General features: G+C 40.2%; 2 protein-coding genes across 6 annotated transcripts; both read left to right on the top strand.

The window, feature by feature from the left end:
* Nucleotides 1–61: 61 nt before the first annotated feature.
* exoc3 (exocyst complex component 3) lies at nt 62–14,209 on the top strand. 4 transcript variants are annotated; one of them, XM_029525700.1, is made up of 17 exons: nt 2,760–2,851; nt 3,803–3,901; nt 4,080–4,286; nt 7,117–7,336; nt 7,619–7,791; nt 8,164–8,376; nt 8,570–8,748; nt 8,832–8,948; nt 9,254–9,371; nt 9,453–9,578; nt 10,796–10,896; nt 11,056–11,166; nt 11,423–11,564; nt 12,157–12,279; nt 12,460–12,621; nt 13,575–13,696; nt 13,791–13,995. In XM_029525700.1, the coding sequence occupies exons 3-17, from the start codon at nt 4,143–4,145 to the stop codon at nt 13,993–13,995; spliced, it is 2,256 nt and encodes a 751-aa protein (XP_029381560.1). In that variant the 5' UTR covers nt 2,760–2,851; nt 3,803–3,901; nt 4,080–4,142. The 4 variants fall into 4 exon arrangements, with proteins under 4 accessions (XP_029381558.1, XP_029381557.1, XP_029381560.1 ...); XM_029525698.1 differs by lacking the exons at nt 2,760–2,851; nt 3,803–3,901 and adding an exon at nt 62–249; XM_029525697.1 differs by lacking the exon at nt 3,803–3,901 and having other exon boundaries at nt 2,719–2,851.
* A 2,440-nt stretch (nt 14,210–16,649) lies between these two features.
* Nucleotides 16,650–25,135, top strand: dnajb6a (DnaJ heat shock protein family (Hsp40) member B6a). 2 transcript variants are annotated; one of them, XM_029524666.1, is made up of 9 exons: nt 16,650–16,844; nt 18,027–18,133; nt 18,583–18,615; nt 19,592–19,701; nt 19,842–19,907; nt 20,408–20,518; nt 20,600–20,749; nt 20,835–21,039; nt 24,302–25,135. In XM_029524666.1, exons 2-9 carry the CDS (start codon nt 18,069–18,071, stop codon nt 24,405–24,407), a joined length of 846 nt encoding a protein of 281 aa, XP_029380526.1. In that variant the 5' UTR covers nt 16,650–16,844; nt 18,027–18,068; the 3' UTR covers nt 24,408–25,135. The 2 variants fall into 2 exon arrangements, with proteins under 2 accessions (XP_029380526.1, XP_029380527.1); XM_029524667.1 differs by lacking the exon at nt 18,583–18,615.
* Nucleotides 25,136–25,805: the final 670 nt, after the last annotated feature.

Genomic DNA, 25,805 nt, shown 5'->3' with positions numbered 1-25,805 from the left:
CTTTAATAAGCATCAGGTAAGGGGAGGTGTGGCCTTTTGTCAGCTGCTGTTGGGCTCCATTAAGAGCTCAAAGCAAAAACACCTTCAATTTTGTAATATGGAGTTAATGTATATGGGAAGAACTGACTGGATTTACACCGTTCTAACAGAGAATATAAAACACTTGATCTGCTTTATGAAAATGCTTTATGACATCACGCCTGAGGGGATTGAGATGGATTGCATTTTCAGGCTGTTAGCTGGAAGAAGGTAAGTGTCAGGCCGGGACTCAAACAGGACTCAGGAGCAGAGGTTTTGTCAGTTACAGACTTTATTCTTGGTAGCAATGACCTCAGAACCGAGTGAATAAAGGAAACCAGGCTATGAAACCTTAACTGTAGCGGGGAGTCACGAGGGAAAAAGGGGAACAACACAAAACTCTCCGTAGGGAATGAAAACCTGACTAAACAAAAGAAAACTCACTCGCGCTATTAAGCGGAGGATCAAGGTAACTCTATAAAAATGTATAAAAACTCAAAATCACTCTCGAGGAGGAAAAACACAAAAGCTATGAACATTAATCTAAATAACAGATTGTACAAACAAAAAAATCGCTCATATAGAGGAAAAACAAAAGGCTATTGTTGAAAACGAGCTAACTCAGATGTATAAATTTACAAACAAAAATTCACTCCGTAGAGGATCAAAGGCTTACGCAAGGAGACGAGGACTGTGGCTAGGACGTACGCTGGTGTGAGACATGAAATGACGACACACTGGCACAAGACAAGGGAAAGACAGGCTATTTGAACTGTGGGGGAAAATGGGGAACAGGTGGAGACAATCGGTAATCAGAAGGACACACCGGAGACATGAGGAAGGGCAAGTGTTCTGAAACGAGAGGAGAGTTAGGCATTTCAAAATAAAACAGGAAATGACGAGACAGTGAGCCCAGACAAGACAACCTCACCACGGTGTGACAGTAAGAAGCCATTGCAAGGTGTACCAGGACACAAGTACCAGACCAATAAGGTTCATCCAGCTTGAACATGGTAACCCCATTTGTAGAGGATTTGTTGGATTTAGGTGACAGAATTATTACAGGTGCTTTTCGGAGGGAGAGAGTTTTTCCAGACCGGAGTGATCTGTTGGCGTTTTCCGATGATATTCTCTATGAGCAATACAGATTCTCAGCTGAGGGAAGATGTTACATATGCAGTCTTGTTGAACCATGTGGAAGTAATGCGACCACCCAAAGCCGTGCACCACCAATCACAGGAAATTTCATTATTTAGTTATTTAGTTCTGCTTTTCCTGGGAAAAGGAAAAGTCATAAGTATAAAATATCAATCATGCTTAACAAAACATTTAAAAGTACCATTTACTGCAGTGCCTTATTCTCATACTCCAGTTGCTCAATCTCAAGTTATAGTTTCTTGATTTCCAACTCTTTTTTCTGATTATCCAGCTCTTTTTATTCTTCTTCTTTTTATTAAGGTCCCTCACTTTGTCTGCTCCAACATGTATTAATGACATCAAGCAACAGAGATGAGTGAGATAGACATTTATGTTGGTGACCTGTGTTCATCATTAACTTATGTGTTCTTGGTCAGGATTACTTTTAAAAAGTAGACATAGGACTGAAATAATAAAACCCTTGTTTTTTTCTGTGGGCCTAGAGGTGGAGGCCCTGAGGGGAGGGTTGCACAATGTCCCCTCCCTGTGACAGTAGTGAGCAAGAAAATTAATTGTTTCTAATTTAAAAGGATGAATTAAAATTATTATTTAAATTATTAAAATATCTACCCCAAAGGTACCTCTGAATACACTGAAAGTGTCTCCTAATCATTGATCTCCACCTGTGGAATAGTGATACAAACAGTTTTTGAGTAGCAGCCACAGTGAAAAGAGTTTAATTGCTGTATTGTATGAAAACTGTGACTCTGCAGAACCAGAAATAAAGCTCTGTTGAGCTTCCTTTGTGGAGGGCAGTGAGGTGAAAGGAGAATACACCAGGAGAAGACGAAGAGGCAGCAGCTGTCAGGATCTAGTGTTCAAAGTAATGGAGATACACTCAAAAGTTGTAAGAGAAGCCACAAAGGTCATATTCATTTGGGTCCCAGCACACATGGACATTTTTAGAAATGAAAGAGTGGATAACCTGGTTAAACAAGCTTTAAAAAAAAAAAGATACAATAGACATCACAATAACATTTTCTAAATCAGAATGAAAGAATATTGTATTGAAGGAACTCAATGTTGAACGGCAGCAACACCATTATCAGGAAGCAAAGGGAAGACATCTTCATACAATACAAAATACAGTGGGTATTTAGAGATACAGAGGAGGAAATAGAAGTCTAACGGTAGCAAAGTGTAGACTCAATATAGGACACAATAATTTAAACGGGACACTTAATATAATTGGAAAACATCCAACTGGTATGTGTGACATCTGTAAAAAAGCTGAAACAAAAGAACATGCTATTATAAATTGTAGAAGTCATATCCAGGAAAGACTAAGCATGTTGACAGGGATGGGAAAGGTTGGACTGATAGGGACAGGTCTTAAAAGTATTCTGCAATGTGGGGAGAGAGGACAAGGCCAGAGATATTTATTTGGATTTATTTTAAGAACTGGATTGATAAGAAGTTCAATAATAGATTTAATTGGTTCCAGTAGGTGGCAGTAATACAACTAATAGGATGCCAGCTGCCTGAAAACGTCAAAGAAGAAGAGGCAGCAGCTGTGACTGGGCGGAGCTGGAAGAAGGAAATGGGGCCACAATAACACAAGTCCACCCCAAATATTAGCACTTCATTTGTAAACATGGATTTCATCTTTCCCACTTTTTTTCTTTAAATGTCCGAGGTAGGAAAGTGTCTCTGGTTTGTATAACGGCTTTGTGTCACTGGCGCTCATAGAGTGTCCGCCTTGTTTCTACGCGGTGTTAGCTTATGCTGTTGTGTTTGCTGAGCTTGGAGGTCAAAGTTGATTTTCAGGATGAGCTGATGTGTTTGTTGGACATGTTGTGGGTCACAGTGGGCAGTCTGCCTGCTCCTCACCGTCGGGGAAAATCAAACACGACGCTACGGTAGCTAATCGCTAGCATGCTAGCTGTTATGTTAAGTGGTGGTCTGACAGTTCTGAGGACAATGACTGGAGACTATGTCCCCACTGTCCCTTCATGTTTTCTGCTGTGACTGTTTTGTGAGATGAATCCGACTCCCTCTTCTTCTGTAGATGTCTGAGAGATGTAGTTATATATCATATCTCCATGCATTTATTATTATGTGCATTATTTGAACTGTTGCTGACTCGCAGTTCACTGGAATGTGCTAAAATGTTGAATAATGAACCTGATCTGAATGGGCTTAAACTTTGGACAACCCAATGGAATCAATTTTAGTTTCTACATTTTTTTCTATTTCAGACTGTTAAACACTAAAATTTGAGAAGCTGTTTGCAGGCCCATCAGGCCCTCTTCAGCAAGGAGGTCAGAGTGTAGGCCACTTCGAGGGTGGGAAAAAAAAAGTGTATTTTATGTGTCATTTTGGGCCTGTAAATATACATTTTTAACAGTGTTTTTATTTAACTCATCTGTAATTTATGTTAACTACAGTCTAGTTTTAAAAATATACCTCCCTCATGACGTTGAACTTCTAAAAAATTCTTAACATTGGGAACATACCTACAAGCCACAAACATCTGTTGGCCTCAGTTGTAATTTTTGAATTTCAAGCAGCATAAATATTTCACAATTGATTCATTTGTGATTACAAAAATGAAGTTATAACTGTTTTTGTATTATGACCTTTTGAGCCAAACAAAAGTGGATCTAGAAGTATACAAACGGGGCCGCTCATTCTGAACCTGCTAACCATGTTCCTGCAAATGGAACACTTTTTCAGCCCTCACCAGGTAAACTGAATGGCTGAATATTTAACATTTTGCCAAATTTAATATTGTGCTTTTTTCTTTTAATCGTGGGAGTGTATCTATATATTCTTGACTGACAATAAATACAATTGTATGGTTCAGTTGTTGGTATTTATGTAACAGCCTTGTGTTTTGTTTGTTTTGTTTTTTTCGCTTTCAGCTCAACAGCCTTTGCATGAAGACTTTGCATGCGACTGGTACTGTATATTTCTACTGAAACACAATGGAGGAGACAAGTCGGGAGGCAGTTGCAACAGCAGTGCAACGAGTGGCGGGAATGCTGCAGAGGTCAGACCAGCTGGACAAAGTGGAACAATACAGAAGAAGGGAGGCTCGTAAAAAGGCTTCTGTTGAAGCCCGACTTAAGGTGATGTGTTAATACATGGATAGCTGTGATTCAGGATAACTCCTTGCAATTTAATCATGTATTTTCCTCACTGCTCTACTCAGGAACAAATGTTCTTTCAGTAAAGTTTCAGATAATATGTTGGAAAATCCCAAACTCTCTTCAAACATCGACCACCTGAAAGCAAATATCATTTTAAAATAACTGGTTATTTCAATAGTGAATTACAGCTTTAAATTATACTTTAATACACCATATTGAGCAAGATACTTTGTCTACAGCAACAGAATGAAAAAAAATTATAAAAGAGAAAATATATATTTAAATATATAATAAAGGATAAAATCAAACAATTAAATTAAAGCTTTTTTAAGGTCTTTCTTAGAGCCACTAATGGTTTGGGTTGATTTAATCAATGGGGAGCTGGTTCCAGCCAGGGGCAGTTCAGTGGCTGTAAGACATTTTACCCCGTTTGATTTGACACTGGATTCCACTGACTGACCAGCTCCTGCAGATCACAAAGATGTATATATTTATTGTAGCTTTATATACAGCGGGTAAAATAAGTATTGAACAAATCACCATATTTCTCAGTAAACGCACACATGCAAAGAAATCCAATCTTAGATGTTCATAAATTAAGTTATATTTAATAAATTTGAATGACACAGGGAAAAAGTATTGAACACACTTACTTAAATGTATTTAATACTTTGTACAAAAGTCTTTGTTGGTAATAACAGCTTCAGGATGCCTCCTGTATGGAGAAACTAGTTGCATGCATCGCCATGATTTTGGCCCATTTTTCCACACAAACAGTTTTCAATTCTTGAAGGTTCTGTGATCCTCTTCTATGAACTCTAATCTTTAATTCTTTCCATATATTTTCTATTGGATTCAAGTCAGGTGTTTGGCTGGGCCATTCTAGCAGCTATATTTTCTTTCTCTGAAACCAAGTGAGAGTTTCCTTGGCTGTGTGTTTGGGATCATTGTCTTGCTGAAATGTCCACCCTTGTTTCATCTTCATCATCCTGGCAGATGGCAGCAGATTTTTACCAAGAATTTTTCCATTTGTCCTTCCTTCAATTACATGAAGTTTGCCACTGCCGTATGCTGAAAAACAGCCCCATGATGTTTCCACCTCCAAACCTCAGTTGGTATGGTGTTTTTGGGGTGATGTGCTGTGCCATTTGACCTCCAAACATGGTGTATGGTGTATTATGGCATCCCGAGAGTTCAGTTTTGGTCTCATTTGACCAGGCTACATTCTCCCAGTATTTAATAGGCTTGTCTAAATGTTGTGCAGGTTTTTTTTAAGAAAGCCCGGGTGTCTACCTGTGTCCCCCCACACAAAGACAGCTGTTGGACATGGATTGCCCATTCATTCCCAATCTGACTGATATCGAAGGCCAAGTAATTTGAAATGCTTTACGTGGCGAGAGATTAGATGTCCATCACCAACCTCACATACTGTGGACATGCACTCACATCACAGCTAATTTTAATTTTGTTTGTTTTTTTTTTTTTGCAAATGGTAATTTTCTTTACATCAGTGATGCAGAGCACTTTGGAAAGGCAACCATGTGTAGAGCTGTGAGAAAAGTAACTCTTACACTGAAACGGCTGATGGGAAGAGGAATCCAACAGAATTGCAGGTGACTGATTTGGAAATCATAAATGATATACATTCTCCTGCTCTCCCTGTGGCAGCAGCGTTTCTTCCTTATCATCATCGTCACCATCCTCCTCCTCCTGTGATACAGGAAAAGATTCTGTTTCAGAATATTTTGAACAGCTACCTGAGGCAAGATCTGAACATACTCAGAGTTGATTGAACCAACTCAGATCAGCTGTTCTAGAACTGGATACTCAGAGTAAGTCAACTCAGAGTTCAGGGATAGACTCAGATTTTGTTGAACCTCCTACCTGGAATACCCCCCAGGTCTTTCTGAAGCTCTGCACAAGTGGTCCTTGGCTCTTGGACAACTCTTTTGATAATTATTTTAACTCCTGTCAGAAACTTTGCGAGGAGCACCTGCTCGCAACCAGTTTATGTTGAAATGATGCTGTTTCCACTTCCAGATAATGGCCCCATCAGTGCTCACTGGAACATTCAGAAGTTTAGAAATGATAGAAATAACTAGTGCCATCAGTATGTTTTGCAACAATAAGGTCGCAAAGGTCTTGAGATTTCTTTGCATTTACACATCGTGAGATGTTTCTTGTGTGACACCTTTTTATTATTAGTTGAGACTGAACCAGCTGGTATTAATTTGCACCGGCAAGGAGCAGGATTGCTTTCTGATTACTGATAGATTTTAGCTGGTGTCTTGGCTTTTGGTGCTTTTTTTTTTTTTTTACACCTACATTCCTTCAGTGTTGAATACTTTTTCCCTGTGTCAAACCATTATATCATCCATAACTTCATTTATGGACATCTAATGTCTAATGTTTGATTTCCTTCCATGTATGGGTTGCATGGGTTGTTAATGACATCTGGTGAAAATTTTATGTCAGGAGCAGCTTTAGAAATATATTTACTGAGAAAAATGGTGATGTGTTCAATGCCTATTTTACCCACTGTACATAAACTAAATAGTTATATGTAGATGAATGTATATTCATGACTTGTAAATTAACTTTGTTCAGAACCCTGGTTGCAGCATTTCAGATAAACTGGAACAGTTCAATAGTTTTATTCAGTAAACTAGTGAAGCGTGTAACAACAAATAAGTATAGAGAATGTGAAGGTTTAATAAGTTTCTCTAAGTCTTGGTAAGACACAATAAAAATATTAGCCTCAGTAATTAACAATTATATTTGTCTTTTGACAATATCTAATGGTCTTCAGGCAGCTATCCAGTCCCAGCTTGATGGTGTTCGTACTGGACTGACCCAGCTGCACTGTGCCCTGCTGGATGTCAAAGACATCCAGAGCTCATTGGCTGATGTGAGTAACGACTGGAGGCAGAGCATCAACACCATCGAAAACCTGAAAGATGTCAAAGACGCTGTAGTTCAGCACAGTCAGCTGGCCTCTGCTGTGGAGAACCTTAAAAACATTTTCTCTGGTAAGTTGAGCTGAAATAGTGTTTTATTAGCTCGTCATCCAGCTCTGCTGAGGTCTGATAAGGAGCCACTCATTTGAATCAGGTGTGTTGGAGCAGGAAACATATAAAACATACAAGACTGGAGTTGGAGACCTCTGCTCTATATGATTGTCTAGAAATGTCCAAAGCTCAGACTGGGTCTGATTCAACAGGATCATGTGAAGAAAAAGGTCTGATCCAGACTCTGTCACAGTTTTAACTCCTTCTCCCCTGCTCTGCGGGGCCTTGTCATTTTGTGCACAGTACCAGAGATTGTAGCAGAGACACAACAGCTCATAGAGCAGGCAGAGCTGCTGCAAGCCCACAGGAAGCTGATGGAGCTAGAGTGTTCACGGGATGACCTCATGTACGAACAATACCGCATGGACAGCAAGAACACCAGTGACATGCATCTCATCTCCAACTACTTCGAAGATGTAAGTCAAGCGGAAGAAAACTAGTAATAATCAAACACTGGAACATATAATCACCAGTTTCAGCAACCTAACTCTACAAAAAATGCTTCTTTAGTATAAGAAAATAATTATTTAATTATCATGTCAATATCATAATATTTCCTGCTGAGATTTGAGGCACCAGAAAATACTTTGAGCTTAATGCTTTCAACACCGAAAAATTCAACACCGCTAACACTGCTCCATGACAGAGACTCTTGGAAAAAAATTATAAATAGCACCTATGATCCGCCTTTTCAAAAGCATCAAAAACTGAAATCACTGAAATGTGTCAGGACAAGCAGCCGCACTCGTAAACAATACAGTTTTCTGGCTTGTTTGGTTCCCTTCCAGGTTCAGGGCCTGTCAGATGAGCTGGCCAAACAGTTGTGGATGGTACTGCAGAGATCCATGGTAACGGTCCGTCGTGACCCCACCATGCTGGTGTCAGTGGTTCGTATCATTGAGCGGGAGGAGAAAATTGACCGCCGCATGGTGGACCGTAAGAAGCAGAGTGGATTCATACCCCCTGGACGACCCAAACGCTGGAAAGACAAGATGTTCGAGGTTGGTGGAAGGATCATGGGCGTGTGTGTGTGTGTGTATACCTATACATACATACATATACATACATACATACATACATACATATATATATATATATATATATATATATATATATATATATATATATATATATATATATATATATGTCCTGCTCAGGCCCTAAACCACTCAGCTGCTCCTCTGTCTGCTGTAGGTGTTGGAGGGAACAGTCAGCACTCGCATTGAGGGTACGCAGGCCTTAACGAGAGACGTTGATAGAATGTGGCTGGTTCGTCTTCTAGAGATAACAAGGAAATATGTTCTGGATGACCTGATTATTGTTAAAAACCTCATGGTGCAGTGCTTCCCCCCTCACTACAACACTTTCAACAGGTAAAATTAGACTCAACCTGAAAGCCATATGCATTCAGTTAAACATATATTCAGGCGAGTTGTCTCACAGGTGTTTGTTTCAGGTTTTTCAGTCTCTACCACAACGCTGTGTCCACTCGGGTCAAAGAATTGGCTGCTGAGGATTTGGAGGCTAATGAAATTGTGTCCCTGCTGACGTGGGTCCTCAACACATACAAAAGGTATGCACACAGACAAACAACCTCTTTGGAACCTTGAATTTCAAACTCATCTCTTCTTCATTTTAGTTATTAACTTCTTTCTTCTATGCTTTAGTTTTAAACCAGTCTTTTCTACATTTCAGTTTTAAACTTCTCCCTTCTTCACATTTCCTCTTATGACCTCAAAACTCCACAGTTTTCATCTCCTAAAACTGGGTCTTTCAGAAACACTGCTGGATGTTCCTGAAGAGCTGTATAACTTTGCTTCGTAAACTTTACTAGTAGTCATGGTTCACACCTTCTGCGTGTGTGCGCATTTGTTTTAGTGTGGAGATGATGGGCAATCCAGAGCTCCAGTCAGAGTGTGACATCAACCAGTTGGAGTCTCTGCTGCCTCAGGATGTGGTGGACAACCTGCTCAGCAATTATATCAAGACTTTTACTGTAAGCATCACACACACGGACAGAGACTCTCATCAATATCCTGACCCAGTCAATACCAGATCTGTTTCATCCTGTCCTTAGTCTAACATAACAGGCTGGTTACGGAAGGCCCTGGAAACAGATAAGAAGGACTGGCAGAAGGAAACAGAGCCTGAGGCTGACCAAGATGGATACTATCAGACCACACTGCCCGCCATTGTCTTTCAGGTACGACACACCCACACACAGCCACAGCCACAGCCACATTACACCTTCAATGACATCTTCTTGATACTGAACGAGTCTTGTGGTATGAGATATTAATGAACAGATTTGCACTGGGCAGGAGTTTCAGGTCACACCTAGTGACTCAGAGAATTTTTCTTTTAAGGTGTTTCATCTCAACTTGTGACTGTTGAAAAGCAAATTTTCTTGTCCTGCTGCTGTAGTTGTTAACAGAGTTAAGAGAGTTGTTAAGTTATATCTATCTGACCATCATTTCAACATTGAACATCATGTTGTAGTGAAGACTAGAAACTAGACACTGAGACCATAAACTCATTAGGAAAATGTTTGCTGAGATATGTTTGCCAGTTATTCAAGTGAAAAGTAGGGCAATTTTTCACACAGACTTCAATATAATCTGACTTCTTTTTAAAACAATTTGATGGATGGATGGATGCCTCCTGATGGTCATTAGATAGAATGAAGGTTTATCTCTTCAACATTGGCTTCACTTTAGACACCAAAATTCTACGTCCACTTTATTGTATGGTTTTTACCAGATTCACTATCAGATCTGTCTCCTCAAACTGGTGTGATGTTTGATTAATTGATTTTCCCAGAGGACAAGATCAAACTATAGGCCTACATTATAAAGCAATTTCAGTAGAGCCAGAATAACTTTTTGTTATCTGGCTAACCTGACATTAGCTGTCAACATAACCTGAACTACAAAACTGGTTGCCAGCTTGTTTCGGTTAACTGGATTAACCTGTCCAGGTGAAATAGAAAGTTTTTAAATATAACCATAATCATCAGAACCACAAATAGGACACAAAATACAATTAATTTACATCAATATCTAATTATTATTTTGTGTCGTGAATTCCCTTATTTATGTTAGATGCTCTGTTTTGTTGTGTTTTTTTTTTTTTTTTTGGTCACTTCACTCTTGTTCACGTCAGGCTCCCCTGCAGAAATGATACTTGGTCTTGCTGTTGACAGGTTTTGAAATTATCCTCTAAAGGAATTTAACATTGGTTACCATGATGACTTACCCTGGAAAACAAGTTAATCGCTATCTGTGGTATAGAGCTCTGAGCAGAAAGGAGTTTGATTGCACCATTACTTGGGCACCAGTGACTGAGAGCTTCTGTTGCTCTGTATTACCTGGTTGTGCGTGAAGGCAGATGTTTGCTCATGTCATCCTATTCATCTTTTAGATGTTTGAGCAGAACCTGCAGGTAGCTGCACAGATCAATGGGGATTTCAAAGAGCAAGTTCTCAAGCTGTGTCTGAAGCAGATGAATTCATTTCTCATCAGGTAACTCTTTCTTTGTGATAACTTCACTTATTACCAGATGTCCACTGCTTCAAAGAATCTGTTTCAATTATTTATATTTCAATGTAGTAACAGTGATGACATGAAAAAAGCCATTCAATAAGCTCTCGTGTAAAGCTGCCAACTTTGTGTTGTGTGCAGGTACAGAGAGGAGGCGGTGCTGTATAAAGAGGATCACTTGAGAAATAGACAGTTGCCTCAGTGTTACGTACAGTACATGATCGCCATCATTAACAACTGCCAAACGTTCAAGTAAGATTTTATCATTATGCTGCCAACACTTTTCAGTGACAACTTAAAATAACTGTTTTAGGTAAAAGCTGTTCAAGCAACCATCGGCTACAGAGCTGGTGTTCGCAACTGATATTTCAAAGATAAGTTCATTGTCATGAATGCCTGCAAACTGGGATATGTTTTTCTTCAGTCATGGCCTCAGAGCTTCTGAGCTCACTGTGTTGCACTTGCCAGACCATATTTGATGCATGAAAGCGGTGCTGTGTTTCCTCAGAGAGTCGATCAACAGTCTGAAGAGGAAGTACTCTCAGTCCTCAGAGCCCACTGACAGTAATGCTGCCATAGAAAAGACTCTCAACGAGGTGGCCAAGGAGGGATGTCAGTTCCTGCTGGACGAAGTCTTCCTCGACTTGGAAGTATGAAGTTTGTTTGTTCTGAGTTTTATTTACTGTGTATATTGCTGTGTTCGGTTATTCACACAATTTAAATTGTTAATGCATAGCCACATGTTTATTGGTCTCCAAATTTTACAAACTCAACAGTAATAGACAGTTCGGTGTCAGAGAAATCACTTTTTGTAGACAGATACACAGAATAATTACAGGATCAAATCCAATTTTTATACTGACTTACTTTCTTATTGACTGTTTGTCCAACTGACTCACTGTCTGACTGACTGACTGCTGGGGTATTTAAAATACTAAGAAATTAAAAATGTGTATAGATTCGGTTTAGACAGAATAAGATTCAAGTATCACCTTTAATAATGATTCCAGTTTTGTCTGAAGCAACATGTGGTATTCATGTTAGTCACTTTTTGTTTTGTGAATGTGATGTCAATATTAACCAACTAATGCATCAATGATGTCAGCACAGAACAGCAGCTTTACGTCTCGCTTCTTCATCGACAGTACAAAGAGACAAAGGAAAAAAAAACTTGAGTCATTAAGAAATGTCACTAATTAAAATATACATGTATCTGCTTTTGTATGACATTGTACTGATCAGCATCACCTGAATGAGCTGCTAACCAGGAAGTGGCTGACAGGCTCTCATGCTGTGGACACAATCTGTGTGACAGTGGAAGACTACTTCAATGACTTTAACAAGATCAAGAAACCCTTCAACCAGGTAGGACTGGAGCAGAGCCCTGGTATAAAGGGTTAAGAACTCTTGAAAGATTTGATGGGACTGTTTGTTGCCCATGGGCTCAGGTGGAGTTGGATGGCTTAAATGAATTCAACATGTGGAACAGCTGTGATTGGCCAATATTTTTGATCCTTCCTGAATTGTTGGCTGTATTTTGTGCAGGAAATGACAAGTGAGGCCCTGCGCAGAGTTGTGGTGGAGTACATTAAAGCAGTAATGCAGAAAAGGATCACTTTTAAAAATGCTGACGAGAGGAGGGAAGGAGCTGAGAGGATGATCAAAGAGGCCGATCAGTTTAAGTTCCTCTTCAGCAAACTGGCTGCTGTGAGTGTGGTCGTCATTTTTTCTTTTCTCTACCCTGCAACATTGTTCACTTACAGCAGACACACGGCAGGTTTGGGAAGGTTTAACCCATCTGTCAGCCAATAGCAAAAATCTGTAATCATGAAGAGGAAATAGAATTTCACATAAAATAAAACAGAAAGCTGCATTCTGTTTTATCATTAGAGGTTTCACTGTTTACACACTGTTTACTGTGTGTTCAGTATTTCCTTTAGCATTGTTTAATATAGATTGTCAATGCCTATTGTGAGTCATTGTGTCTGATGCTGTCCTAATATTCACTGATCAGAGTCACAGCCTCTGTAGCCTGATGGAGACATCTATGGTCCTGTGTGATGAATTTTAGATGAAAACAGAACATTAACTTCTCATAATGAGCCCAGTGTGTTTTTGTCTGTGACTAGGGGATTATCTTCATCTACTTATGGTTAATAGTGAAAATGAGGCTCGTGAACATATACCACATTTCTCAATGAGTGAGGTTTACAAACCAGAATGATTGAAATACACAACTTCTTTTTCTGACCAAAAGAATGTGTCTGCAGGGTGTTATGAAAAGAAAATGAGGCTGATGGGGGATTGAAGGGGCAACTAAGGTGGCTGTCTTTGCTAAAAGAAATCCTACTCCCTGTTGAGAATCCCTGTTGAAGGTGCTTTGAAATTTTGCAGATGCAGTGAGATGAAACCAATCTCTAAAATGTATTCAGCATTGAAAAAACAACTCTAACATGGTCGTTCTCTCAGGCTGTCCTGTCTATCACACGGTTGGACAAACAGTTGCTGACACATGACAGCTCTGGCTCAGTTAGTCATATATTCTAGAGCTAATGCTTTTTCATACAATAAGTCATTGAAATTACCTTCAGCTAGCTTACACATGACATCCTCATCAATACACTGATTCCTTGGTTTTAAGTGTTAACGTTTGTGTGCAGGGTGAGGACACTGACCGGCTTTGTGGTGCCATCGCTGCTATTGCAGAAGTGTTTAAGCTGACTGACCCCACGCTGCTGTTCCTCGAAGTCACCACACTGGTGTCCAAGTATCCTGACATCCGGTATGTAAGGACACACACACCTGAGTGATATGCAACCTACCAAACCATTATTATAATATTATAATATGGTTTTTGTCCCTGCTGCTCTCTATAGGGAGGAGCACATCCAGGCACTTCTTGCAGTGCGTGGCGATGCCAGCAGGGAAATGCGCCAGATGATCATTGGGACTCTTAGTGAAAACAAAGTGTCCTACGCTGGTGTCACGCAGCCCATTTTCAAAGACATCCCCGTCCCCACCATCACCATGACTACCATGACGACTATGACCTCCATGGCAACTGCAAAGTTGCTTAAATAAAACTAGTTGCCAAGGCATAATTTCCATCTTCAGCACATTCAATAAGATAACTAAAGCTTCTTTTTCTAGTCACTAATTGTTTAACATGACCTGCCATGTTTTCTGCTCCCAGCCTTTATTTTCTATGTTCCTTCTGATCCCATGTCTGCTTTGACACAAAAAATAAAACTGTTGCTCTGACAATGGTCTGACCACTCATGAGAGCATCCCAGGAGCTGCTTCAATTTTCTGTTCTATGTATCTCATACTCAGATCAGGTATAATGCCATGACACCTGGCAAATATTTGTTATTAGAGAATACTGATTGAACAAAGGGCTGGACTTGGTCTGAACCAAGTTTAGAATTGTTTGTCAAAGTAATATCTGCATTAAGGAAGGACCCAAGTTTCCCCGGCAGAACATTGTTGAAAGCATCACACTGTCTCCACCAGTCTTTTAAGGTGCTTTTTTTCGTTTGTTTGTTTTTTTTCAGACGTGGTCGAAGGAGATGATTGAATTACCTTGACATGTTTTGACCGATGGCTGCATTCTTCTTCAGAACTCTCATCTGATATTGCTGATGTGTCTTTTATCAGGGGTGAGAGCGGCCTGGCCGATCTGTCAAGTTTTGGTCAGGAGTTAGAAGTTAGAATATACACAGCTGTCACCCTCTGGTCAGTTCTCTGATAGGAGTTGCTGTGTTGTCATAATTCACCCTAGTTTTATGGCTTCACCCAGCCAAAACCAGCTTGTTTTGGACTTTCTGCTTCTGCTCTCAGGCAGCTGTCCTGGCAACCCTGGAGCTACACGTGACAGCTGCAGGTGTGAGCAATGACTTAAAGACAAACTGCTGTGATGTTACAATAGAGGAGGTGATCAACTCACACAGACAGACATATACACACATGCTTGCACACACAAACAAACATATGTACAGCTAGATGTACATGCACAAACAGCAACAGACAGAATTTGATCTGTACACCTCTGAAGGACATGTCCACCAAACATGTCTCACATTTGCTCCAATACAATTTTTCAGGAGAAGATTAGAACTGCCTCTGTTTTACATCCCTGCCTTGTCCACATTTTAGCCTCTAGAAACACCTTAAAACATCTTGGTCATAAGTCACCGTAGTTTTAGACCTTCACCGGGCCAAAAATCAACTGCTTTTGGGCTCTCTGTCTCTGCTCACGGGGCTTTGTCCCTGCAGCCCTGCACATTTTCTCTCTCCTGAGAAGTTGTATTGGAGCGAATGGGAGAAATAGGTAGTGGACATGTCCTTCAGAGGCTCACAGATCAAATTTGTCTGACCCACACAGACACATTGTCTGCAACAGGACAAGAATCTCTTCTATTTTAGGAAAATGGAATAGAATATAATGCCCTTTATTGTCATTATACAGCTGTACAATGAGATTGGAGAGCTTCTACCTTTTCAGTGCAAAACAAATGCAGAATTATAAATATGTATAAAAGTATTTTCTTAAATGGCGTGGCTAACCCAAACTATACCCGTGAGGATGATTTATTCATATTTTTTCAATTAATTTGCAACTCAACTCTCCACTCAAGTGAAACTAAACACCACTCTTAATTCTAAACATTCTGTGCAATAGTGATATGCTATAAACTGAAATTTTGTCCAAATTGAGCATTTGCTGCCCAAAAAATATAAAAGATATAAAATAGCTGAAAACTGTGATGAACAGACATGACTTGTCTATTCTGTAGCTGTAAGTATGGGCAAGTAGTAAAGGTTTGAAAAAGGCTGAAATTTTGAGTGAAACTACACACAAATCAACAAACCAAATAGACACCCTCCCAATTTTCTGTCCACTTTTTTTTTTACCATTTACACTGCCAACAATGCATATCCAGTGGAGAAAATACATAGCACACCATCTGAGACCAAGACACACGTTTTGATATCTAATACACTGGGTTTTTCTCAACATCCTAGGACAACTGACAAATCAAAATAAGAGGAATAAGAAATAAAAAAAGAAACCCATGGGACAACAATAGTGACTCTGTGCAGGGCCCTGAGGCACTATAAAAAACCTCTATCACAGATGGGGAGACATGATAATTTCCTGGTTCTGCACGCCAACTTCAGAACTAAATGTTTACCTGCTGCCTGATGTATTCCACTATGACAGGTGCAGAATTTTAATGATCTTTTAAAATCTCAAACTGCTATATAGATTTTGCAGTGGTTTCATCAACTAAAAGCAACTTGTACTTTTTCTTAATCAATTTTAAATTGTAATTGTTAAAAGTGATTTAAAATTAGTTTTTTTGTCTGTCTTTACATCACATTAAATCTTCATTTACATGTCAATGTGGGGACTATGTCTGCGAACTGAAAGTAACTTTGCTTATTTGTTAATCACCATTGCAGTGATGACAAATCAGTCAAAATGAAAACCGCCATGGGAAATATTAATGTAATAAATGTATTTAAAATGGATGCCGTGTAATTTTTTCTTCTGTTTGTTTTGTCAGTCTTTCCTGAGGAAGGAATTAGCTGTGAATGAAGGATTTGTTGTTTCCTGCTATGTCCACTTGGTGGGGGTAATGCACCTGCGAAGTGTATTAACCGTTGGTAAACAATAAGAAGGTGAAGAAGAAGAAGAAGAAGAAGAAGAAGAAGAAGAGGAGGAGGAGGAAGAGGAGCAGGAGCAGGAGCAGCAGCAGCAGCAGCAGCAGCAGCAGCAGCAGCAGCAGCAGCAGCAGGACGCTGCGTCTGATCTGAGAACCTGTTTACGGTTGAGCATGAATAAAGCCGTGTAGCATCTGTCACAGCCTCGGTATCAAACTGTCTCTTAGTCCTGCTCTCCTGCCGCAGACTCGGACCTCAAGTGGGTAAGATTTTGTCAGCGCAGCTAAGGTGGCTAAATGTGCCTAGCTAACGCTCTGTGCAGCTTGTGTTGGGCTCGTGAAAACAAGCAGCTAAAAGCAGCAACCACCGCCAACAACACTTTGAGATTTGTACCTTAAACTGCCTTGTGAATTACTTCCATTAACGACAACGCCAATGACTCCGTTCTTGGCTCTTCTGTTCATCAGCCTTAACCCCAGGTAGCAGCAGACTTCCAGGGTCACAGAGATAAACAAGCTAGCGTCACAACGCTGCCTCAGGCGGGTCAAGTGGTGGCAGCACAAGTGTCATACACTAGCCTCACTTGTTTGAGGGGTAGAGTTGTGCTGAGAGGTGATAAACCAGGACAAAGATCAGCACGGAGGTCCACCACAGGTAGCCCGGCTGCTGGGGCAGCGACAGTCCGGAGTTGAACCGCTGCAGCGCATCCATGCGACTGCTGGAGTCACTCCACGAATGTTCAGCTCCGACTGTACTGGAGGTGTCGGTTCTGAAACGCTTTCCATGCATTTGATGAATTAACAATATTCATTTACGGAGTAAGAAGTTGTTGTAATGTAGGTCAGTTGTGTACACGTATTAACATACATTTTAATCCTGCGCACGGTGTGTTGATATTAGATCTTCATACATCAATGCTAAATAATAGACTGTACTGTGGTTACTAAAAGGAAAAGTCATGGCACTAACCATTAAGTGTTCCGTATAATATCAGGACACCGACATCATGCCACCCAGTTCAGCAGAATGTCCTCATTGTGGAGTTGAGACAGAGGTCCACCCCCTTGCTTATGGCTGTGCCTTCAGACTAGTTCAGACTGACTCAGTGAACCGGAGACTCCTCTGTGCAGCAGCAGCCACAGAGGAGCCTTTGTCAATCACAGGACCATGCACATTAGAATGAGACTAACAGAAGAGAGCTTCTCTCTGTGGTGAAATGTTCATAGCCACAGGGACATGCTGCTCAGATGGAAAGAGACACAGTAATGTTGCTTCACTTTATCATGTGTAATGTTGCATTTTATTGTTTTCCGTTAAATACAGTATGATCTTACTGAGATTAATCATTTTCAGGACTGTGTGCTCTAAGCAGGGAAGCTAAATAGTAACATATTTAAATCTACTGTAGTTACACTGATAGGCAGCAGCCATCTTTGTTTTTTCAGGTTCACCCAGCTCATTGAAGTTTCACACATCATCCACTCGTCATGGTGGACTATTACCAGGTTTTAGGAGTACGGAGGGATGCCTCTGCTGATGACATAAAGAAAGCGTGAGTCGATAAAGTTTTTAAGTTTATATTGCAAATGTGATGCCTAAAAAAAATTGGCACACAGGTGGTGTCTTACTGTTACTAAATGGGGGCAAGTTTGATGAAATGAAAATATCTGTGCCAGCTGTTTCTTGCATTAGGTCAACTTCAACAAAAGGTTCCCTGTGTCTAAAGATCAGTATCACCAGTTCATGTTTTCTTTCAAATCCCTCGTCTGTGTGAATAGCCATTCTTGGGAATTTAGGCTTTCCACCTGTTTGCCACTACAGTTGCTGATATTAATTATGCTTCATCTTGGAATGTCTCCTCACATTGATTGGGTTCATAACAGCAGTGGTCTCTTGCCAAATGAAACGCACTAGTTTTTGCTTCCATTGAAGAAGTTCTAGTCGAGTGAGAGGCGGATTACTGTCACAGAGGGGCTGATTGACTCTTTACTTCTCCGACAGGAGCAATAAAGAACTGATTCCAGTGGATTATGGGTAAATTCAGCTAAAATATTTCAACCATTTATGTAATGTTGCTTCAAATTTTGATTTGATTTTCAGCTCAAAGCTTGTTTTGTGCCTATTAGAGCTGCTCCTTTATTGCCAAAGTCATCCATCCATTATCTACACCAATTTATCCGTGCGGTGAGGGAGCTTTCACAGCTAATTCAAGCTCACATTGGGCATGGATAGAGTACACCCTTGAGAAGTTGCCGGTGTGTTGCAGTGCCTACACATGCAGGCAAACAACCATTCACACTCACATAATCTGAACGTTCATGTCTTTGGACTCTCATTGCAGGGAAATCTTCTTAAGTGAAGTAACAGTGTTAACCAAAGTCATAATCAGGACATTCTAACTGGCAGAATATAATGATAAAAGATGGGTTTATGTAGTTTTCTGTTTCCATGAGATATAACTGAAATGTTTCCGTGTGTGTGAGAGCAGCCAAACAGGCAGTGTTCTCTCATCACTATAGTGTATATTGAGTTGTCGGAACCAGCAAACTCCTAAAAGTCATACTCCTTCATAAGCTCAAATTTAACCTGGCAGTTTATAGGGGACTGTTTTTGTAGGCAGGTGAACCTTAACAGTTGATTAAGAGTTCTGTATACTTCAAAAGCAACTTCCACGGAGCATCTCTGAGAATCTGCACTGATGACTTTGCTGTGACGTGGAATCACTGTTTAGTGTGTGTGTGTGTGTGTGTGTGTGTGTGTGTGTGTGTGTGTGTGTGTGTGCGCTAGCATTTCACTCTGCAGTTTACTGGCATTGATTTCATCTGATATTTAAAACTCACCCACCTACAAAAAACGCCAAAAATATCCTTTTGTGTGAACAGTTTACCGCAACACACTGTAATCTAATATGAATCTTTTCTGTTCCTCCTGCAGCTGTTAGCAGTATTGTCACAGCTGCATGAACATTTCTAAGTCCAAGCTTTTCTTTCTTCCTTTTGTCCTGTTGCAGGTACAGAAAGCTGGCCCTGAGGTGGCACCCTGACAAAAACCCAGAGAACAAAGAGGAGGCTGAGAAGAAGTTCAAGGAACTGTCAGAGGCTTATGAAGTCCTGTCAGATGGTTTGTACAGCAGCCCCTTGCACCAGTCAGATACCAGTGAAATGCTGCATGGTGTTTAATGGAGCAGCTCTAACAATAGCATGTGAAGGCAGCATAGCAGTTCAAATGAAACATTTTTGTCTGTCTCTGTCCTCCTGCAGCCAACAAGAGGAGCATATATGATCGTTATGGCAAAGAAGGGCTTACGGGGAGCAATGGAGGAAGAGGTAAAGACACAAAACTCACTGTTTCTGTTTGTGGCAAAATCATAACATCTCCCATTTATTTGTGAGCTGCTGTGAAGCTTACAGTATATAATTGTTTACTGAGCTACTATCTCATCCTTATTATTTAGTGCCATGTACATTTACCTGAGGCTGTGTTGATTCTGAATATGTGAAGACCTTTTTAAAAAGGTGACATTTGTAAAAATGATTTATATCGAGGAAAAACTAAAGGATTAAAATAGTTGGGTCTAAAAGGGTTAAGGCACAGCATTGGCTTCACTTTTCTGCCCCCGAGTCACTCAGGATAGTCCACAACAGGTCATATCCACCATCACTCCTCTTTAGCTCCACCTTCTCCTGCAAATGTGGTTTCTTCGGGTATCCTAAGTGTCAAATTTGAATGGACCAGATGCAGTCGATAACATAACATTGGCTTTACTTTGAACTGATGGAGTTTGTTTCTGATTCAAGTTCACTTTGTTTTTGTTGCCTTGATTCAGGGAGCCACTTCCACAACGGAGACCATTTCCATGAACAGTTCACATTCCGTAACCCAGAAGATGTCTTCAGGGAATTCTTTGGAGGCCGGGATCCGTTTGCAGACTTGTTTGGTGGGTGAACTGTTTCCATGTAAAGAAGCTGGAACGTGAATCTGTTTGTACCTGCCAGAGGTATAATGACTGTTTTCACAGGTCCAGATCCTTTCGGTGATGACCCTTTTTTTAGTAGTGGGCGGCAGCAGCAGCAGAGTCGAGGGAGTCGCAGCCGAACAGGTGGCTCCTTTTTTGGTGGCTTCGTTGGTTTTCCTCCCTTTGGTGCTGGATTCTCACCTTTTGATTCAGGTATGAAACAAAAACTGCTCACACTCTGACATGAACAACACTCTGTCACCTATCTGAGTGAGAATCTGTGTCCTCTTCATCTCAGGCTTCGGTTCTTTTGGCTCCATGAGCACCATGGGTCATATGGGTCACATGGGGCACATGACAACAGTGGGCAGCTTGGGAGGTGGGGGCTTCACCGCTTTCTCTTCTACTTCCTTTGGGGGAGGAGGTGGTGGTGGCATGGGCAACTTCCGCTCTGTGTCCACCTCCACCAAGATCATCAACGGCAGGAAGATCACCACTAAGAGGTAGAAACCAAAAGACTAACAGAATCACACAAGGTTATGGGTGGGTGGGTCCTCTAGCTGCTCTAGTCCATAGGTGGGGCCTAGGATCTTGTTCAAAGGTACGATCTTGGATAGAGGTTTTCATCTGAGGTTGGTCTGAACTTTGACCTCTTCTGTAGTATTTGACCTGCAGCACAAACCTGACTTTATTCAGAGTCAAACATCAGTTTGACAGACATTTTCTCACTTGAAATACAGTCCAATGCAAAAAACAATTAATTAATTCATCTTCTACTGCTTATCCTCTTCCGGTTTGCAGGGGGTGCTGTGCCATTCCCAGCTCACATTGGGCGAGGTCAGGGTAAACCATGGATAGGTCGCCAGTCCATCACAGGACCAAGACATAGAGACAGACAACCACTCACACACACACTCAGACCTACGTACAATTTAGAGCCACCTATTAGCCTAAATGTGTATGTCTTTGGATGGTGGGAGGAAACCCACATAAACACGAGGAGAACATGCAAACTCCACACAGAAAGGCCTCAGGCCCAGGAACCGAACTGCTGACCTTCTTGTATTTGGGCAGTAGTGCTAACCACTATACCGCCATGCTGGGTTAGGGTTAACAATTAATGAGTTTAAAAATTTGATGGATGTGGATGTGGGGCAGTTTTTGTTTTTTTTTTGGTAAGGAGAGCAAAATAAATAATGCAGCACAATAACAGTTTTATCTCCATTATTTAGTTTTCATTATTGTATGAAGACAAACTGTATTATATGTGGGAAGTAGATCAACTGCCCAGGTTTAATACAAAAAACATTTTTTTTCTTTCTTCTATTTATTTACCAATTGTTTTAAGGAAAATTCAGACATAGGTGAGGTAGAAACCACTTACGAGCTTATCTGAAAACCTCACCTAGGGAAATTAAATTAAAATATTAACTATAATAATATTAGCAATGCATTGTAAATTATCAACAAAATACATTTTACCTAATTAAGATTATATATACAAATAATGAGGGGAAAAAATGTCTCAAAACAGCATATATTTTGAAAACATAAATCAGTCAAGCTTTTACAATATCAAATCTCTTTAACTTCAAAGCTGCTCATCATTCACTCAAGTGGTGATAACTCAGCTCATTTTATGGACTCATGTTAATCTGATTCACTCTCTAAAGTGATCCGAGTCACTTGAGGTTCTTGTTTTGCTTACAATAAAATATGCTACACTACAGGTTTATACAGCTACTACTGATAATAATAATCATCATCATCATTGTAGCATCTGCATAACATATAAAAACACCAGTGTGTTTAACCACTTGTTTTTTGCAATATTTATTTTAATTTACTACTTATATACTACTTAAACACCTATATCTGTGGGGGGGGTTTCAAAGGTGGGTCATTGATGCCTAATGATTTTATTAGTTTTTAACAGTCTTTTTAACACACATGCACATCAGTTATAAACCAACACTGTTGTAGTGTTGGTTTATAACTGAAACTGTAGTGTTGTGTACATAATTGTGAGTGGATTTGGGTGGTAATCACTTATAATTTGAACAAAATTAATGGACTTGGACTCTTTGGCTGCAGCTTTCTCTCGGCAGGTTTTGCATATCGTTGGGCCATCATCCTGAACAATTTCCTGGTTATCCTATAAATCCCCGCAATAAGGTCATCACCCATTTCTTTTGGGTGGAAAAAGATCACACGCTCCATCTGCCATTGTTGCTCTAGCGGCATCAGCTTCATTGGCAATTTAGCCAACTTTTATTCCAGTTGCTTAAAAAAAAAAAAAACAACTGTGTATTCTGGAGAGTTTTGCTAGGAACATTTTGTTTTGGCTACAGAGGCTATAATGCAGGTAATGTACCATTAGTGCTCCTTTTTTTTTTTTTTTTTTTTTGTGAACCTAATCACTTGGATTTTCTTTTTTTTTTCTTTTTTCTTTTTTTTTTTTTTCTTATCTCAGTATTACTCAGTTTCTCCAGTTGAATGATATTTTAAATCATGGTTAATCGTAAAACCACTTAATAGTGCTGTCCCTTATCTTGGGCCTGAGTTGTTGCTGCTGCAAAAGGCAGATTGTCTGTGTGATACACCTCAAACAGTTATTGTGTGTTTTTAAAATGTAATATTACTGTTCTGGACTGGATTGGTAAGGTGTGTGTGCCTGTGCTCCTTTCCCCTGCAGCCAAATTTTATCAAGTCAGAACAGGTGTTTTAGACCAGAGGAGAAGAAGCCAAGTCTCAGTAGGTCACATTGTTGAGGAGACATGCGTTTATCCGCATTGATACATTTGCAATGTATTCATCCACATAAATGCACCACTAAACAGGATTATAGCAATAACATGAAATTGATTTCTCTCTAGACAGCAACATAATGCTGGGGATTTCAAAATAAGACGTCCGTCTGCATTTCTGAAAGTCTGTCTCTTAGGGGCTGAAAGTTAGGCTGAATAATCAAAATTAGCAAATCAGAAAAGGCTACGCTGTGGAAAACACTTCCCTCCTTTTTAGACAATCATACAAAGCAATGGAGTGAGCACCTCCATGCTGCCCAATCAAAAGCTGTCTCAGCCAACTGTATATACACCCAGTTAAGAGATGGGTTGACAGCTTGCATGTATTCACGCCACCGAACACAAGGGGATGATCTGGAGATTGAGCAAGCTCAGCATTGAAGCTGTCAGTTATGTTTTGCAGCTTCTGCAGTCCTCCAACAATGGATTTGTGAGATGTTGTTTTCTGTCTTTATGACTGTATAGCCTTCAAACTAAAGTGCCTGTACTGACCTCGTAGAGAGACATGGGTAAATAATACTAGGTAACTATTCTGAAAATCCACTTCATTTCTGAGATATGCACAATTGGTGTCAATTTTATTACTTATAGCTGACAAAGTAATAACTGGGAGTCACATCACAAGTAAATGCAACCAACTTGAAAAACCAGAACTTGAAGGAAGAAAAAACAAAATTGTGATTGCAAATGAAATTGCAATCACAATATCGGTTAGAAAAATCTAAATTTGATATTTTTTCCCCAAATCATATAGCCCCACTACTGTCCACTAACTGTCATAGGCTCAGAGGCTGAAATATATAATAAAGGAGCTTAAAAGTCAAACAGTAGAAGATGAGGGGTAAGACTAGATGACCAGTGTCCTGTAAGCGTTGAGATAGTTTTTTGTTTGTTTGTTTTTTTTTTCTCCCCTCACTTTGTTTATCTGCTTTAAACTCCTCATTCCCTGTGGCTCCAGGATCGTGGAGAATGGTCAGGAGCGGGTGGAGGTGGAGGAAGACGGGCAGCTGCGCTCACTAACCATCAACGGGAAGGAGCAGCTTCTGCGACTGGAACACAAGTGAATAGCTGGACATTGTCTGCTGGAAAAGTGTTACCTCAGCACAACAGACCAACAAACTTGAGCTAGAAACAGGAAGAAAACAAGCAAAGCGATGTAATGATAGTGCTCTTCATGTCTGGATGTAAATATATAGGTTGTGTTTCTCCCTCATGTTTTCTCCCTGCTGTTAATGAGTTACATCAGAGGATCTGGACGCAGACTTTTCTATGCATTTTGTTCCTGTACTTCTGAATTGGAGCTGTTGCTATATTTTGGCTCAGGGTGGTGTTATTTTTTTTTTTTTTTTTTTTTTGTGTGTTTGGGACCAGAGTATTGTTCTGATATATATGACCAGACCCACCCCAACCCCCAACCCTCCTCCTCATCTTCTTCCAGTCCTTTCTGTTTGCACTCCATTGTGTCTCAACGGCACACACACTGCTAAGAAAACAAACATGACTTTTGTTTTTCACCTGGGAGGGAAAAAAAATAATTTTACAAAGTGGATCAGAAAAGCTAAAGCATCTCCCTGGCTCAGTTTACTGCTTGTCTAACCTCTTAGTAATATTTTTTTGATTAAAATATGATGCTGGTAGGATGAGTTATGCAATTTTATATGTTACAATATCATTGCATTTTCTCTTTATTTAATTCTGCATGTACACCTGTTGATGTTAAGTCTTAATGTTAAAGCTGCATCATGATGCACAAATAATGGAAGGCATTCTATAAATGATATATGATAGAGAATCAGTTTTGTGTACTTTGTAAAAGAATAAATCTGAGTTTCAACCTGTTTTCGGGATGCTGAAGACACAGCTGGTCTACAACTAAAACACTTCAAGTTATCATCCCTGCTCAGATTCAGTCAGTGGCAAATATGCCATTTGAATGTGGGCTTCTACGACCAATCATGTAGTCTCTGTTTTACATCAGTTAGCCATGCAATGGCCATGTGCTGAGGTGGAGCCTTCATGGAGACAGTACATCGTCCAGCAGATCCACAGATGCTGATTGGATTGAGATCTGTACAAGTGCATTCCTGTTGAAAGAGGCCACTGTCCTCGCTGGATTTGGTCTGTGCCAGGTTTTGGTTGGTGCTATGTATCAAAGTAACATACTTGAATGAGAAGCCAAAGTTTTCCCGGTAGTATATTGTCCAAAGCTTCACACTGTCTCCACCAGCTAGTCTTTTTGGCTTAATGCATGCTGGTGTCATGTTTCCTCCAGGTAAGAAATGCAGAACTGGCCATTTTCCTCTGTTGCTCCATGGCCCAGTTCTGATGCTTTAATGTCCATTGTAGGAGATTTTTGGTAGTGGACAGGGGACTGCATGGACATCCTGACTGGTTTCAAGCTACACAGCCCCACACACAGCAAAGTGGCTCTGTTTGTTGTGACGCCTTTCTATCAGAACCAG

This window comes from Echeneis naucrates, chromosome 17 (assembly GCF_900963305.1).
Source record: "Echeneis naucrates chromosome 17, fEcheNa1.1, whole genome shotgun sequence".
Taxonomy (NCBI): Eukaryota; Metazoa; Chordata; class Actinopteri; order Carangiformes; family Echeneidae; genus Echeneis; species Echeneis naucrates.
Note: the sequence above shows the minus strand (reverse complement) of the source record. Positions and strands in the feature narration are given on the sequence as shown.

What these genes read in the sequence shown, in the direction of transcription:
- exoc3 (XM_029525699.1), top strand. Translation starts at nt 4,143, where the DNA reads ATGGAGGAGACAAGTCGGGAGGCAGTTGCAACAGCAGTGCAACGAGTG. An exon ending in GGAAAGACAAGATGTTCGAG is followed by an intron (nt 8,377 to 8,569) that starts GTTGGTGGAAGG and finishes TGTCTGCTGTAG; the next exon opens with GTGTTGGAGGGAACAGTCAG. An exon ending in AAGTCTTCCTCGACTTGGAA is followed by an intron (nt 11,565 to 12,156) that starts GTATGAAGTTTG and finishes TGTACTGATCAG; the next exon opens with CATCACCTGAATGAGCTGCT.
- dnajb6a (XM_029524666.1), top strand. Translation starts at nt 18,069, where the DNA reads ATGGTGGACTATTACCAGGTTTTAGGAGTACGGAGGGATGCCTCTGCT. An exon ending in CTGATTCCAGTGGATTATGG is followed by an intron (nt 18,616 to 19,591) that starts GTAAATTCAGCT and finishes GTCCTGTTGCAG; the next exon opens with GTACAGAAAGCTGGCCCTGA. An exon ending in GGGGAGCAATGGAGGAAGAG is followed by an intron (nt 19,908 to 20,407) that starts GTAAAGACACAA and finishes GCCTTGATTCAG; the next exon opens with GGAGCCACTTCCACAACGGA.